Here is a 16,705-nt window from a genome sequence, read left to right as displayed (position 1 = left end):
GGTAAGTGGCTTGTTTATCGGGCTGATTTGCATATTTTATAGAATTGGAGGAAGTTGTGCACAGATGGGTCTTGATGTTTTAATTTAGGCATTTCATGTGATAAGGTATTTAATAAAGATAATGATATAAGATAACGATAGGACTATTTCCAGTATAAACTTTCCCAAAAACATATGTACACTCATCAAAACGCATTCATATTTAATCAGTCCCATCCATGTTGGAGAATTACAAAAGAAAATCTGATCTTATCTATATATATCTATGGACATATTGCCCCACGGGCATATTGCTATGGTGATGACAGTCGTTTCATATTTATGTACCCACTCCAAAATGCCCCACATGTCTGGTTTCCAAACCAACTGAACAGAAGAACAACAACAAACTGTGTGTGGGGCAGAAATGTCGGATGAGCTGAGGCGCATTGGGTGTGGCAAAATAAAACTAAACCATGCAAGCCTCGAGAAGTCTACAAATCATCTAGAAATGATCCTAAAAAAGGAAGAAGAGTCCTTCTATTTAAAAGTCTTTCTTACCCTTCAGGGATTTAATGGGCATGACTTATTGTTAATGTCACTTTTATTGTGTCTCTAGCATTTTCTAGTCTTACTGACAATTATTGTTTACATGTTTACATTGTTTACATGTGTTCATGTACATATGGTTTAATCTGTCCTGTGAGGCTTAAGACACTATACTATAATATATATTATAAGACACATAATATCTATCTATAAGATAAGAGTACAAATAAAGTTAACGTGACTCGACAACGCATCGAGAACTTCACGTCACCTGTCTCACCAGTCTCTCCTGTCGCCCTCCCTCCCTCCCCCTCCCTCCCCTCCCTTACAGGTCTATTCCTACCCTCCCCCTCCTCTTCCTCCCCCTCCTCCTCCTCCTCCTCCCCGCCGTGGTCCAGTCCGCCCGGCAACAGTGGCACCTCCAGCGGGTCCCGGTGGTCCTGCCCCTGCAGACGGAGCCCCGGCCCGACCCCCGCTTCCTGTCGCCCGCCCACCTGGAGGTCACCTCCCCCTGCGACCCGGAATGCCACAGGGCGGCGCCGCGGCCCAGCTACTGGGACATGCGGGAGCTGCTGGCCTTCGAGACGCTGCACAGCAACGGCCACCTCACCGAGACCGCCGTGGGCATCTACGGTTACGACCCCCGCGCCGACACCAGCCCGGCGTACCTCGCCGCGGACTCCGCCCCTCCCGCCGCGAAGACCCCCAAGGCGCCGGTGAGGAGGAAGCGGCAGATCTTTGGCCATGACGGGCGCTTCAGCATCGCTGGGCGGGACCACCTGCTCCAGTACCCCTTCTCCGTGGCGGTGAAGCTCTCCACCGGCTGCTCGGGGCACGCTGGTGGGCGAGCGCCACGTGCTGACCGCCGCCCACTGCGTCCACGACGGCAAGAACTACGTCAAGGGCGCCCAGAAGCTCCGTGTGGGCTTCCTGCGGCCCAGCCAACAAGACTCCTCCTCCGCCGCCGCCGCCAACTCGACCACCAACCGCGCCGAGGCCGCCCTCGGCTCCGCCTACTACTCGCCGCCGTCCAACCACAAGATGCGCTTCCAGTGGATCCGCGCCAAGCGCACGCACGTGCCCAAGGGCTGGGTCAAGGGCAACGCCAACGACATCGGCATGGACTACGACTACGCGCTGCTGGAGCTCAAGAAGCCCCACAAGCGGCGCCACATGAAGCTGGGCGTGAGCCCGCCTGCCCAGCGGCTGCCCGGCCGCCGTGTCCAGTTCTCGGGCTTCGACAACGACCGGCGCGGCCAGCTGGTGTACCGCTTCTGCGCGGCGGGCGAGGAGACGGCCGACCTGCTGTACCAGCACTGCGACGCCCAGCCCGGCGCCAGCGGCTCCGGGGTGTACGCCCGCATGTGGGACCGGCGGCGGCGGCGCTGGGAGCGCAAGGTGATCGGCGTGTTCTCGGGACACCAGTGGGTGGAGCAGGACGGCGCGGCCAAAGAGTTCAACGTGGCAGTGAGGCTCACGCCGCTCAAGTACGCCCAGATCTGCTACTGGATCCGCGGCAACTTTGTGGACTGCAGGGAGGGCTGAGGGGGCAGGGGGGAGACCAGGAGGGAGGGGGAGACCAGGGGGGAATGGGGGGTGAGGACCTGTACTGGATCAGATTGTGTTGGAGCGGCACACACACACACACACACACACACACACACACACACACACACACACACACACACACACACACACACACACACACACACACTGACATATGCGTACACACACACACACGCCTGACATATGCGTACACACACGTACACACACACACACACACACACACACACACACACACACACACACACACACGAAATGCGAGGAGCCGGGGACGATGAGGTCATGCTCGCTGTAAGGGTTCCAGGTGCTTGGAGGCGATGACATCAGAGGTGACATCGTGATGACATCATGACGGTTCAGGGCTGCCCTGTGCAGGACAATGTGGAAGACGAGCAGAGCATCATGGTTTCACTTTATACGCTTTATTCTAATTATACTAAGATTGCACTGTTTTTAAGCCGTGTGGGCAGGTTTCTACTGTAAACCACTGTGTTGTTTGTGAATGAATGTAGTTTGCTATTGCCAAAATGATACCTGTTGCTTTCAAAAAGGCTAACTTGTACTTTTTCTGTTCACGCGACATTAGTACTCTGTTGACTTAAAGTGTGGATTTTACTATTGACGTATACTGCCACCTAGTGGAAATACAGTACATTGCACTTGTCCGTCACAGTCATCAGCACCATTTCTCCCTTCAAGAGAATCCAGGGATAACCATAGACGTGTTTTGCTCTACAAAATGTCACTTAAGTCTATATACTCATCTATGCTTTTATTGTTGAAACAGTAAGACTCCATTGAAAAAAAAAAAAGGTAAATAAATTAAAACATATGAACAAACCATGTTGATTCAACACCTTTCTTTTATTGTCTCAGATGCCAAATTAAAAGCGGTATGTTAATGTTTCCAGGCAGGCTACGTTGGTGGGGGAGTGTGGTACAAACTGAAATAAGGAGGACCTTCCTACCTAAGAACATCCAGCGCAAAGCCGCAATGCATCCTGGGATATGGCACACACACATCAGTTTAACAACCTTTGGTTCACCTCTACACATTCAAATAGCCAACACCGTGTCTCAGGATTCTCTAAAAATCGAACCAAACCAAAAATACAGGACATTGTCCAGAAGAAACATTGAGAAAAAACAACCAAAATGGCTCCCGAGAGGACCCCGCTTCAAAAGAGCTGAAACCAGTCATCCTCTTGCACTGGAAGCCGGGGCCTGGCTTTGCACTAGCCAATCAGGACGCACAACACAGGAGTAGACAATAAAACACTGGGAGCTTAATGGGCGGAGCCGACAGATACACCTTCGGTCTCCGTAACACAGCACGCCGGTTGAACAGCCCCACGGAACCGCCATGTTTGATACATTCAACTAGAGAGAGAGAGAGATGAGGGAGAAGGGATCAAGTTCATGACTCACTCGGTGTGACTGAGACACAGTCAGCTATGGCACAACGGTCATCCTCGAGGCTCCTTACGCATGCATCACAGGTCAATACATCTCACACACACACACACACACACACACACACACACACACACACACACACACACACACACACACACACACACACACACACACACACACACACACACACACACACACACACACACACACGAATCAGAGCCAAGGAACGACCGGAACACTTTCTGCAGGCAGAGACGTGGTGACGTCGTTTTGATGTTAAAGTCCCCCCTGTAAGAGGATTGTACTTTGGTTTCATCCAACGTGGGTTGCATACTGAGCTGTATACTTTATACTGAGATGTATGTGCTGAGCTGAACGCCGGTGGGCGGGAATTCCCCACCACAGCCAGTGGAGCAGGAAACGCGCCGTTAAGAAGATCACGGGAGATCAGAGTGTGGGAAGTAACTAACAAAACCCAGAATCGGTGTCACACCACAGAGTGGCCCCCTGCTGGCTAACACCGTTCTGGTAAAGGGAGAAGACAACACGGATTGCCGTAGAGAAAAACCACAACAAAAACAAAACTATTTGACTTATTTTTAACAATCGTTCTCCTCTTTCTGCTGGGTTACGTTCCAACGTGATCAGCAGGAAGTCTGGGCCACACATGACCAACGGACATCCGCCTATGCTGTGTCGCCCATGTATGGTGTTGGGCAGACCGACATATCAAGTAGCGATGGGCATCTGGCGAAGCCCGTTCCACGAGAACGACATCTTACGTAACCGCTCGTTCTTTCCTCCGTATCCTAGCAACAACCAAAGAAAACGACAACTAATCGTGCCAGGCCTGGTGGCGTGGGGAGACAGGAGGAGGAGACGTGTTTGTGTGCCACACAGGATGGCGTGGTGAGACAGGATGAGACGTGTTGTGTGCCAGGCCTGGTAACGTGGTGAGACAGGAGGAGACGTGATCGTGTGCCAGACAGGATGGCGTGGTGAGACAGGGTACCACAGCTGTGGCAAAGAACGAAACCCGTCACTGTTGTGACCTCATAGCGCGGAGGCGGGGAGGAGTGCGTTCCCGTGCACAGATGTACGCAAGGCACAGATCGGACAACTCGCGCAGCCCGCGGCTCAGGAGACGCTCCGAGACCCAACGAGATGGTCGTCCCGACAAAACTTCTGACCCAATCAGACGACTCTGCCCAAACAGGACGCCATCAACTCATTCAGACGCCTTGACCCGATTAAAAAAAAAAAAAAAAAACTTTAGTAACACAGGAGGTCCTCCCCAAACGGCTCAATCTAAACCGAGGAGCCGATCCCAACACTCAGTCCAATCTCAAACCAGCCACCCGGGAACACACGGGGCGGGCGTGGCAGGCTGACGCCCACCGGGGTCCATCTTTGGCAGGAAGTCCCTCCCTCCCTCCCCCCCTCCCCTCCCCTCTCCCCTTTCCCTCCCCCCCTCGAGGAATCAAACCTGGCGGTCCTGTGGAGTCGGGCATGCGGACAAAAAAACGTAACACAACATGCAACAGACGTCCTCGTCGTGGTCTCTGTAACGCCTGGAGCAATGGTGGGGGGCGGGGGAGGGGGGGGGGGGGAAACAGTATACAAAATAAAAAATACTCTTTAAATAGTTATATAAACATCGCATGAAAATAGAACTGTATCAAAACATAACCGTGAGTTCACAGTCCCACATGTCCGCCGCGCTCCTCCCCGCCCACCCCTCCTCGCTTTCACGTTCCCATGGCAACCCCCTGCGTCACCATCTCCCCCGAGCTTGTTTACGTCCAAAGGTTCAAAGGGGAGGTCTCGGAGGACGAGCAGGAGGAGGAGAAGCCAAGGGGCTGCTGCTGCTGCTCCAGCCCATCCTAGGAGGAGAAGGAGGAGGAGGAGGAGGAGGAGGAGGAGCCGGCAGCTACTGCGACTTGAGGCCCAGGCCGTTGGAGGAGGAGGAGGAGGAGGAGGAGGAGCCGGCGGCGGGGGACGAGGAGGAGGGGTAGGAGTAGGCCTTGCCCAGGACGATGCGGTCCCGCAGCAGCTTGAAGAGCACGTAGTAGTTGCAGAAGAGGATGAGGCCCAGCGAGAGCGTGTGGTTCCAGCGCTCGGAGCGCAGCAGGGAGTAGAGCTGGTACAGCACCACGCTGGACTCGATCCAGATCAGCAGGTTGAGGATCCGGAGGGGTTTGTGGAACAGGAACTAGCGGAGGAGAGAGAGAGCGAGCGAGAGCGATGTTACAGATAGCAACGTCTTTTTAAAAACATGTTGCAGCAAAGTCATGAGTAGAATTCTGAACGGTTCCTGTCTCGCTTCCTTTATTATCCTCATTTAACTTTTTGAGATTTACGTTTTTTTAAACACATTGACTTAGTAACTCTTTGATTTGGACATTCATGTGCGGTCATCAAGGAGTAGACTGCAAAACGTTGGTATTTGAACCAACAGTCAAACCCTAACCACGGACTACCCAGGACTAGCCTTCCCCTAGCCCGGCTCTCCCCTCCCGTCTCTCTTCTCCAGTCTCCTCCTCAGGTTGCATCCTGAGGGATGAGCCGCGGACTCACGTAGAACCTCGAGTGGGAGATGTCCGAGGGCAGCGCCACGTTGTAGGTGCCCACCGCCTTGTACAGGCTGCGGCTGTGTCTCACCAGCACGCCCTGGGGCCAGATGGTGCTCTCTGACCATCTGCACAGGGGACACACACACACACACACACACACACACACACACACACACACACACACACACACACACACACACACACACACACACACACACACACACACACACACACACACACACACACACACACACCTTGAGTATGGTGTGAAATACATGATGAAACACCACCAGGTGCACAGCACACACACACGCACACACACACACACACACACCTTCAAAGATATGATTCTGTACATGTATTGGTCCATGTGTTTTTCATACGATAGTACGTAGATGACTTTGCCATTTTTGTATTGTTTTACTTTATAGTAGATAAAACACTTCAAGCATAACAATGCTTTGTTAACGAAAAAGTGTGTTCAACATTCAACACGTGTTTTGGTTTTTTTATTATTACCAGCATGATCATAATCACCATTATTATCGTAAATGGCATCTCTGTGTGGACACTGTCATTACCGCCATCCATGTGTGTGTGGACGAACCTCATAGTATTATTACCACCATATATCCTCTCTGATGTGCTGCAGGAGAGAGGGAGGAAGAGGGGGAAAGAGAGGGAGGAAGAGAGGGAGGAAGAGGGGGAGGAAGATTGGGAGAAAGAGGGGGAGAACGAGAGAACGAGAGAGGACAAGAGGGAGAAAGAAAGCAAGGAAGAGAGAGGGAGAAAGAGAGCGAGGAAGAGAGGGAGAAAAGGGGGAGAAAGAGAGGCAGGCCACTCACACGTGCTGCGGTGCGTTGCTGTACGAGCCGTGCTCCAGCTTCTGCCAGCGGCCCAGGTGCGCGGCCGAGCGGTGCAGCAGGTCGCAGTAGCTGGGCGGCAGCAGCTGACTCATCAGCATCACGAAGGCGTTGATCCACACCATGATCAGGTGTTCGCAGGACCAGCGCATGTCGTAGTACTGCGTGCTCTGCGGGGGGGGGAGGGGTGGAGGAGTGTTACGCTACGGTACAGAGACCTGGCTCTCTGCTCCGATGCCAGATGATGGACACGTTTCGGGTTACAGGTCGGCTGCGATATGGATCTGCGATTTCAAGGACACGCAAAACAAATTTAAATAGGAAACTATTTCAAACACTGTGTCAGCTGTCCATCACGCGAGATTTTAACATGTGTATTTGTACAGTCACCTGCCGACACAGTGTTGAATGAAACCGTCACAGATAACTGATTCTAAGAACCTCGGTGTCAGGGCAGGATGTAGTAAAATAGAGAGGAAACGCCCCATTCACCCTGATTCGGGAGAGTCTTCGTCCAGGTATTAGATTATTAATCTACAGTTTGATTTGTGAGACTTGCGTCTTCAATGCCACAAGGTGTTTAAGAGCACATTTCAAACTAATCAGTTTTGCATTTTTTTACATGGGGTTGGTTCTGAAACCATATGACGATTTTTTTTGGTAGACATTGGGGTTTGAGCGCAGAACCTTTCAACTGGGAGTCGAATGCCCTGACCAGTAGAACATCCTTCCCTCTGAATATGAAATTCAATTTACACTCATAAACAAATGTGTATTCATCTGTCCCCCATCTCCACACCACTTCCTCTTCCTCCACTGACACAGCTCATCAGTCCCCATCACAGCATCAATACCTCTATTTGTGGTTCTTTGACAGAGAACAAGAGCAGTGTTAGGAAAGCAGAGTCGCAGAGTTCCCAAGCACTTACAATCACTAAGTTAACCCATTCCCTGTATACAACAAAGATAGCTAGGATAAGAAGCTACACAACACAAGTACTATTAAGTGGCAGGACGTACAACACACAATAAGTGCATACATTAAGTGCCAGGACGTACAACATATAATAAGTGAGTACATTAAGTGCTAGGACGTACAACATATAATAAGTGCGTAAGAGGGGTGTTTTTGGGAGAGTAAGGGAGGAGGGGCGGTGGGGGGGTAAGGGAGGAGGCTATGGAGAGTCCAGGTGAACTCTGAACAAGTGAGTCTTGAGTCTCTTGGGGAAGCTGGTGAGCAACTCTGCAGTGCTGACCTAAGCAGTCCTGTCCTTAGTGCCAGGACGTACAAACATACAATAAAAGCGTACATTCAGTGTCAGGACGTAAAAAAATACAATAAGTGTGTACATTCAGTGGCAGGTCGTCCAAACACACAATAAGTGTGTACATTAAGTGCCTGGATGTACAACCATACAATACGTGTGTACATTAAGTGCCAGGACGTACAAACACACAATAAGTACCTACATTAAGTACCAGGACAGACAAACACACAATCAAGTGTGGCAGTGCACTGCCCGTACCTTGACGAAGCAGAGCGGCAGGAAGGCCACGTAGTAGGCGCTGAACAGCGAGTTGAAGAGCACCTCCTTGATGCGCCGGTTGAAGTCGCTCTTCAGCTCCTCCACCTCGCTGCGGATCAGCTCTGGCGTGTGCGTGTGTGTGTGCGGCGGGCAGGTGTGTGTGGGCGCCAGCGGCGGGCTGGTGAACTGCTCGCGGAGGTTCTCCCGCAGCAGGTAGAGGAACTCTCGCGGCCGGAAGAACGGCGCCTCAGCGGCGGTGGCCACCAGGTCGCTCTGCGGACCCTGGTCACCGTGGTAACCGCAGACGGAGGCTGCGGCGGCGGCGTGACTCCTCGCCGCCCCCTCCTGGTGGAAGCAGCAGAGCGGGATGTACACGCCGAAGCTGTGTGTTTGTGAGAGAGAGAGAGAGAGAGAGAGAGAGAGAGAGAGAGAGATGAGAGAGAGAGAGAGGAAAAATAAAGACAGATAAATAAAGAGAGATACAGAGAGTTAGCGAGACAGAGAGAAAGACAGCGACATAGAGAGAAAGACAGAAAGAGAAAGCCAGAGACAGACATGGAGACAGCGAAGAGACACCGAGAAAGAGAGACAGTGAAGGATACAGAGAGAAAGATATAGATAGAAAGACAGGCAGTGGAGATAGATAAAAAAAAAACAAGATGAGCATGTCGATTTACGTCATCATGTAGCACTGCTCTGTGTGTTTGGTGTAGTGTAGGTGTAGTGTCGGTGTGCGTGTGTGTGTCGCGTGCGTGCGTGTGTGTGTGCGTGCGTCCTACTCACGGGTATCCCAGGAAGAGCAGGTTGAGGACAGAGTGGTTCCTGCAGAGGTTGACCAGGGTCCAGCAGAGCACCCAGCCACACAGCGTCAGCAGGCAGAGCCGGGCTGTGATGAGCAGGCCCGAACGCACCAGCGAGCTGCCCCCTCTCTGAGACACCTGGACGGACCGACGGACAGACAAGACGCGCGCTTCAGTGATCCCCAAGTTCATTCTAGATTTTCCAGTACCTTACCATTTCCCATGACTGAGAGAAAAGGACAATATAACAAAACACAAAAATGTATTCACGGTCGAAAAGGTAGTCACTGTGCAAAGTGTTAGTTGCTAAATGTCACCAAAGTTGAACTTCAAATAAGCATGTTGTGGCATGTGTAAAGTTCACACCACACTGGTCTGAACTGGCAGAAATGTCAAATTTCGTTTCCTGGTTATATTAAAGAAGCACTTCCAACTGTAAAGCCGTGGACTCCCATGTGCAGCTGTAGAGAGGGCGCAGTGAGGGGGGGCGTCGTGATAACACCCTGTACGGGAATTTGATTGACATGCAAGATGGAATGCCCAAACCGGAAAATAGATGGAATCAGGAAACAGATGCCCTGATAGTCTAAGTGCCCTTATACAGATGCAGGCGAAGTCAACCAGAATAACTTGTTATTCAGCTAGAGCATGTCACTCACTAAGGACTGACACATCTGTAACTTAGAACCAAATACAAGATATAGAACCAAATGATACCTTTTAAAATCGTACCTGGATCCCCTTCAACAGTCAGTGGACTAACACTTTCCCAACGATTAATCATCAGTGATGAACAATCAAACGGTCGACGACCAGAATAGGCTTTGCTCTGTTCTTAGCCCCTCCTCTTCATCGCTCGGTGCGCACTCGTCCCCCGCAGCCTTCCCACAACTTCCTCTTTCTCTGCTGACGCAGCTACACTGTCCCCATCTCTGTTTCATTACACTGCGTTTGCTGCCGTGTGTGTCTGGTGAGGAGGCTGATGAGGCTGAAGAATACTATATTATAGCCAGAATATGGGGCCATATTAGATTTAGTCAGCTATGCTAGCACGCTTTAATCCAACTAAGCAGGGAGTGCCATCAGAGCACACCATCCATATTGTCGTGACTACTCCAAATGCAGAGTAGATATCTTCATCACGATTTTGCGTTACCTTATTTATAATTGATGGATACTTCAATCCAGCAAAAGGTTCCGGTCTATTAATAACCTTGGGCCACCTGAAGGCAGTGGGGCTCACAAACAGAACCTGCCTCTTACTCATTGTTTACTCATTTGATGACCTCTTGCCCTCTTATTTCCTCTTAGCCTTTCATGGCTAAGAACCACCAGCTGGAACTCCCTCTGGGTGGATGTGGAGTTGTTAAGGGCTTCTTGAGCTTGTTAAGGCACTATGTTGATTTGTTAACTGCTATGTCCACGAGACTCATCGAATGCCCTATGCTAGGAACATGGATGCATGTTACTGTTAATCAGTTTATTCAGCCTTGCTTCTCGTGCTCCTGCTCCTACCTCAGACACGATGGTCCACACCAGCCTCCTGGCCAACATGACGGTGATGAAGGTGGCCAGGTGGTAGTCCATCAGGTGGAAGTTCTGCAGACACACAGGGCAAAAGGTTTCAACATTACAACAGCCTGGGGATGTTTCACTCATGGCTCATGTTCCGCATTCAATCCATTTCTGCTGTTTCCTGGATGTGAAACAGAAACTAGCAGAGTCATACACCCAAGTGACTATTGAAACTGGAGTCACTCCAGTCGTTATATTCCACTACAGAACATCAGGGACAACAAAATATGAACACATTTTATATTGTCAATGGGCGAGGAAACCACTTCCAGGCTACTACGTAGCATAACGACTCGCATACATTACATCAATTTGTAACACTTGCTACACACAGCATAGACCTCTTTTAACAGACACTCTTTCTTACTCTCTCTTTCTTCCGCCTAATATTTTTTTCAACCAATCAGTTTGCGGGAATCTGAGATCAGTAAGCAGATTATTGGCTATTAACAGCAATTTAGAATCTGCCAGCAGTAGTAAACGCATAAAAAGAGAGTCTATAAAGGATTCAAATCAAGACTGTAGACTGTAGAAATACACTTATTAAGATCCCTTTCTGAAAGGTGAATCCCCTCTCAGGGTTGAGTTTCTTTGTGGTAGATTATCTTTGTAATGAAACAAGGTGTCGCTCCACTCCTTTCAGTTTTGGTTTCCGGACCAGAAGTTCTGCTATAACATATTTGGACCTCTGGATCCGAGATAAACTTATAACATACACTACTAGATGAGTGTATGTTACACTCTACTACTACTACTACTACTACTACTACTAGATGAAGTCAGACTATTACAGGAACTAGTACAGACCTCTTATAAACATTGGCAACAATCTTACCAAACCAGCTAGGAGTAAAGACATATTGGAACCGACACAAGCTCAAAGTGAAATCCTACAAGTTAAGACACTAGCTACAAGTACAGACCCATTTTAAGATATCATTATCAGGCATGGTAGCCAGCAACACCCCACGTTCCTTTCTGATTCTCATCTCAAGACAAACTGCTTATCGGCATACATATCAAATCCTCTAACGTAAGCAGCACATTCAACACTAACTAACCTAAAGAGGAACTAGTACTAGTGATGTTGCTGACACACCAAGTTCCTCAGATGTGAGCGAGTGCATATTTGTTACATGATACGTGTCATCAATGGGCAGGTATGGGTCTGACTTTGACATCTTGCACCACAACACCATCTCAAAACTTAAGTTATTGCATTTGTCGTTTCTTGTTGGCTCTTGTCGTTACTCCCAATCCAAGAACAGGCAAGTGACATCACTGGCAACCGACCAATCAGAATCATCCATTACAAGGACGTCTGTCGGTGTACTTGGAGCAATTGGTTGAGGTGTCTGATCATGACAATGTTTCTGTTTCTGATTGGATCGATGCGTGATTGTTCATGCTTGTCTGTGTCGATACTAAATTAGCAGCAGTCTACATTTCCAGTGTGTTCTAATTCATTATTCTGTTAGTTAGTCTGTTCTAGCGTGTTGCGGTGACTGTGACTGGATGTCTGGACTCCCCTTATGGATAGCCAGCACCCTTTCACCGATTTAAAATGTTTTGCCTGTCTATATGTATGCATGTCAATTATGGCACCCATTGCACTCCTGTCCATTTTTCTTGCCCTCTGGGGGGCTGTGGTCAGGGGGGGGTGTCATAAATATATGGCCTGTAATGCCGGTGATTAAGGGCTATACATATAAAGTTGCATTGAATTGAAGTGACGTCAAAAGTGTGTGTTGCGCGTACCAGCGAGGTGGAGGCGGCGGGGTGGCTGTAGGGGTACCACCACACCGTGCGGTAGATGTTGATGTACTGGACGAACAGCGCCACCAGCAGGTAGAGGAAGAGCAGGAACTCAAACACCAGGCTGCTGTCCAACGGCAGCTCGGGGATCTTGGAGTGACGCACCGGCTCCGGGCTGATGAGCGCCGAGAGGGGCGGAGCCGACAGCCCCACAGAGTTACTGCTCCTGGGGACAGACGGACTGAGTTACTGCTCCTGGGGACAGACTGACTGAGTTACTGCTCCTGGGGACAGACGGACGGACTGAGTTACTGTTCCTGGGGACAGACGGACTGAGTTGCTGCGCATAGGGACAGACAGACGGACCGAGTTACTGTTCCTGGGGACGCACAGTTGGAGAAAAAGAGCGACCGACAGACAGACTGGAATAACTGTGCATGGGGACAGACAGACAGACAGACAGACAGACAGACAGACAGACAGACTCGGAGTGCAGACAGACAGATAGAACGGTGTGTACAGTAAAGATATGCAGTTAGAGACCCTGCGTGTACAGTACTGTACTGTCTATAGTCCAACTAGATTAAACTGGAATCAGCGGTTTGACTGGGAGCCCTTCAATACAAATTAAATGCATAGAATAGACATTACATTTACATAGAACTCACTCGATGCCTTTAGCCACACACACACACATACACGGGTAGGGGATAAGAGGTCTTGCTGATAGACACCGTGGCACATAGGCCATGGAGATTCGACCAGCCACAACTTGCAGTTGGGTGCTTGAGTGATATTAGGTCCATGTGACGGACAGCTAAACTAGGTCATGGCTCTGCTGTTGGCATGTTGGTTTTACTCCGCAAACATGGGTTTTACACGTCATTCACATGGGCTTTGTCTCATTGGCCGGGGTGACTAGTGCAGCTTAATTTGATGGATAGAGAGGGAGTTTGTGTATGAGTTTGTACGTGTCTGTGTATGCATGTTTGTACGAGTGTGTATGATGTGCTCCGAGTGTGCATGATGTGCAACGAGTGTGTATGATTTGTCTACGAGTGTGTACGAGTTTGTGTGTGTGTGTGTGTATGACCGGCCGGCCCCACCAAACACGTGGCCTTGCGATTGACAAAAAGTGGCAGCGCACGCACCCACTCTAGTTGCTGCTTGATGGAGTTGACAACTTTGTCGATGGAAGACCGGAATAAACCAGGAGGTGAAATTCCCTGTGAGTCTGAACGGTCCGCCAGTAGGCCTACTCACTGAATTTAATTTGTCCAATCACAAGGCCGAACTCGCACTGTGCTGCACGCCAATTTGCAGAAAGTTCACTGAAATTCATCAGTTTTCCAACCCCTTCAAAAGATCGAATCCCAAGCCTGCACACACAAGCCTTCCCACAATCCCTTGCCCCACGCGATAACGTGTCTGACACAAAGTGAATGGGAGGCGTTACCAAGCGTGGCACCCAATTCTTGGGGTGGGGCACACTGTACGAGTGCGTATGATGCATCTTCAAGTGTGTGTGTACGCACACGAGCGTGTACGCACACCTCTACGAATGTGTGGGATGCGTCTACGAGTGTGGGATGCACCGTTCAGTGTGTACGATGCCTCTACGAGTGTTTATGATGCGTCTTTGAGTGAGTGCGAGTGTGTGTGTGCATGAGCGTGTACAATGTGTCTACGAGTGTGTGTGTGTGAGTGTGTATGAGTGTGTGTATGATGCGTCTACGAGTGTGTATGATGCGTCGTGTGTATGATGTGTGCATGATGTGTCTACGGGTGTGTGTGAGCATGTGTAAGTGTGTCTATGAGTGTGTATGAGTGTGTCTGAGTGTGTATGAGTGTGTGTGAGGATGCGTCTACAAGTGTGTATGAGTGTGTGTATGAGTGTGTTTGATGCGTGTACGAGTGTCAGAGTGTGTATGAGTGTGTGTATGAGCGAGTGTGAGGATGCGTCTACGAGTGTGTATGAGTGTGTGTATGTGTGTGTTTGATGGGTGTACGAGTGTGTGTGAGTGTGTATGAGTGTGCATGCGTCTACGAGTGTGTATGAGCGTGTGTATCAGAGTGTGTGTGTGTGTGTGTGTGTGTGTGTATCAGTGTGTGTGTGTGTGTGTGTGTGTGTGTGTGTGTGAGCCCATGTGACCCACCTGTTCCTGAAGCCCGTGCCGTTGCTGAGGTTGCCCCCGACCAGGGTCTGCAGGGACGGCAGAGCAGAGCGACTCAGCTGCTGTCTGCTGGGGCCCCTGCGGCCCCCCGGCATGGTCCCCGGTTACCCCGGCAACCACCAGCCAACAGTCCCTCCCCCCCCCTCCTCCCTGGTGCTCCTCCTCCTCAATGGTCGACCGTATACAACAGGGTCCCTGAGAGAGAGGGCAAAAATAACATTATTAACACAAACAGGAAATGGAGCTTTGCAGATGTTACAGGGGGTCATACAATGATCACAGCTCTTCTTTTGGTTTTAGTTCCCAGTCCAATGGTAGAATGAGAAACAGCTGAAGAAACTCACTCGTTTTAGATATGAGTATTTAAGTTAAATGATAGCTGCATAAAGGATGGAGCCACTGAAGAAGGCACATACCTAAAACGAAATAGCATAACCCATGTGGTGGTTTTACTATCAAACTTCGAGACTGCATCAAGTGTGCCCTCAAGGAACTTTAACTGGACGATCAACTCAATTGAGCAAAAATAGTAACTGACAACGTGAGACTGCAGAAGGCGTTGCCCTGCTTGGAATAAGTCTGCGAATTAAACCAGCCGCCTTCAACCAAGTGTCCAAAACGCTTTGGACTCAAGCGTTGTTGTGAGGCTGTGTTACGCGTCTCCTCCACAGGAGCGTGCAACGACACGCGTCCACTCACCTGCAATGGACCCTACCTGACTATGGTGAACCTGGGGAGCATGCAGTGCTGTGCATGTAGACATCTGGGGGAAACTTGCATGGCACAACTTGTACTTGAGACCAGCTCAGCTCACTAGTGGAGCACTCGGGGTGTGCAGTGGCCTGCACAATCAAGCCACCACTAGTTTGGTTTTTTGGATCGCATGTTAAAAGTGAATATGCCTTTACTTACACCGTCTCAACAACATGCGGGTGGTGCACCAGTCGAAGATGCATCAGTCACTTGAGGCACTTCCAGCAGCCGTACGAGTCCAAACGGAGAACATTCCGGTCGCCTTTCGCTTCTTTAAATTGTCTCGAAAACTCGCGATTACGTCGCGATGGGCGACGATGAGACTCCCGACGCCGCGGCTTGTATTCCGATCACGGGAAAAACGGTGTTAAAGTTATACTTGTGCCCAGAGTGAGCAACAGTGTTGCACCGCACAGAGACCGACGTGGCAGACCTGCACCTACCTCCGCTCGCACGTCATCAGCGCGCGACGTCGTGTGTTGACTGCACAGTCGCAGTTTCTTCTGGAGAGGCGGTGTAGTCATATCTATGGTGGGGGTCCCCTGGTCCGAGTACATCACCATGGACCGTGGGTGGGGGTCCCCTTGGCCTAGTACATCACCGTGGACCGTGGGAGGTGGGGGTCTGTACGGTGCTCCTCTGTCTATGGTGGGGGTCCCCTGGTCCTGGTTCATCCCCATGGACCGTGGGTGGGGGTCTGTACTGGGCTGGTCTGACTATGATGGCTTTTGAAAGTGCATTAGATTGATAACTGCTTTTTAAATTGACATTATTTATTATTATTTTTTTACGGTTTGTTTTAATGTAAATTGGTCTAAACAATGATGTAGGCTACAACCATTTGTTATGTAGTTACATAAATAAGGTCAGACTATACACGAACTCGATAACAAGTTTATATTTGTTTATTTAATAATTGTATGGTTTACTGATAACGGTAGTGATCATTTTTTCAAAAATGTCTAAATTTCCATTTTTTAGTACTCATAAACTTTATTTTATCTATTAAGTCTATACTACTACTACTACTACTACACTAATAATACATACAATACAACAAAGTTGTAGTGGTGGTTTATATGTGCCGTCAAGGGGATAATCTATGCTTCTGTGAGGACACCAGGAAGGCTACAGGTAGACTGAGCATTGGGAATCGAACCCAGTGGATTCTAACACCCT

General features: G+C 49.8%; 2 protein-coding genes across 3 annotated transcripts; one reads left to right on the top strand and one right to left on the bottom strand.

Moving 5' to 3' along the window:
* Positions 1 to 406: 406 nt before the first annotated feature.
* On the top strand, positions 407 to 3,700 carry LOC311356183 (serine protease 23-like; the record flags this gene model as incomplete). Its single annotated transcript, XM_084475939.1, is given in 3 exon segments — positions 407 to 432; positions 860 to 1,358; positions 1,360 to 3,700. Coding segments are annotated over 3 exon segments (1,239 nt in total). The 3' UTR covers positions 2,074 to 3,700.
* Positions 3,701 to 3,810: 110 nt separating this feature from the next.
* Positions 3,811 to 15,960, bottom strand: tmem39a (transmembrane protein 39A). Of its 2 annotated transcripts, none has more exons than XM_084476442.1 (9): positions 15,686 to 15,960; positions 14,756 to 14,968; positions 12,603 to 12,825; positions 10,785 to 10,868; positions 9,253 to 9,407; positions 8,470 to 8,851; positions 6,926 to 7,113; positions 6,085 to 6,205; positions 3,811 to 5,719 (listed from the first exon to the last, which is right to left on the bottom strand). In XM_084476442.1, the coding sequence occupies exons 2-9, from the start codon at positions 14,866 to 14,868 to the stop codon at positions 5,438 to 5,440; spliced, it is 1,548 nt and encodes a 515-aa protein (XP_084332568.1). In that variant the 5' UTR covers positions 14,869 to 14,968; positions 15,686 to 15,960; the 3' UTR covers positions 3,811 to 5,437. The 2 variants fall into 2 exon arrangements, with proteins under 2 accessions (XP_084332568.1, XP_084332569.1); XM_084476443.1 differs by having other exon boundaries at positions 12,603 to 12,819.
* Positions 15,961 to 16,705: the final 745 nt, after the last annotated feature.

This window comes from Micromesistius poutassou, assembly GCF_964030765.1.
Source record: "Micromesistius poutassou genome assembly, chromosome: 12".
Lineage (NCBI taxonomy): Eukaryota > Metazoa > Chordata > Actinopteri > Gadiformes > Gadidae > Micromesistius > Micromesistius poutassou.
This window is presented reverse-complemented; position numbering and strand designations above follow the sequence as displayed.

Bases quoted from the DNA above. Each gene is read 5' to 3' on its own strand.
- tmem39a (XM_084476442.1), bottom strand. From the start codon at position 14,868: ATGCCGGGGGGCCGCAGGGGCCCCAGCAGACAGCAGCTGAGTCGCTCT. The intron at 9,408-10,784 runs GTAGGAGCAGGA...CGGTCCGTCCAG, and splicing joins TGTGGACCATCGTGTCTGAG to GTGTCTCAGAGAGGGGGCAG. The intron at 6,206-6,925 runs GTGAGTGGCCTG...TCCCCTGTGCAG, and splicing joins AGCAACGCACCGCAGCACGT to ATGGTCAGAGAGCACCATCT.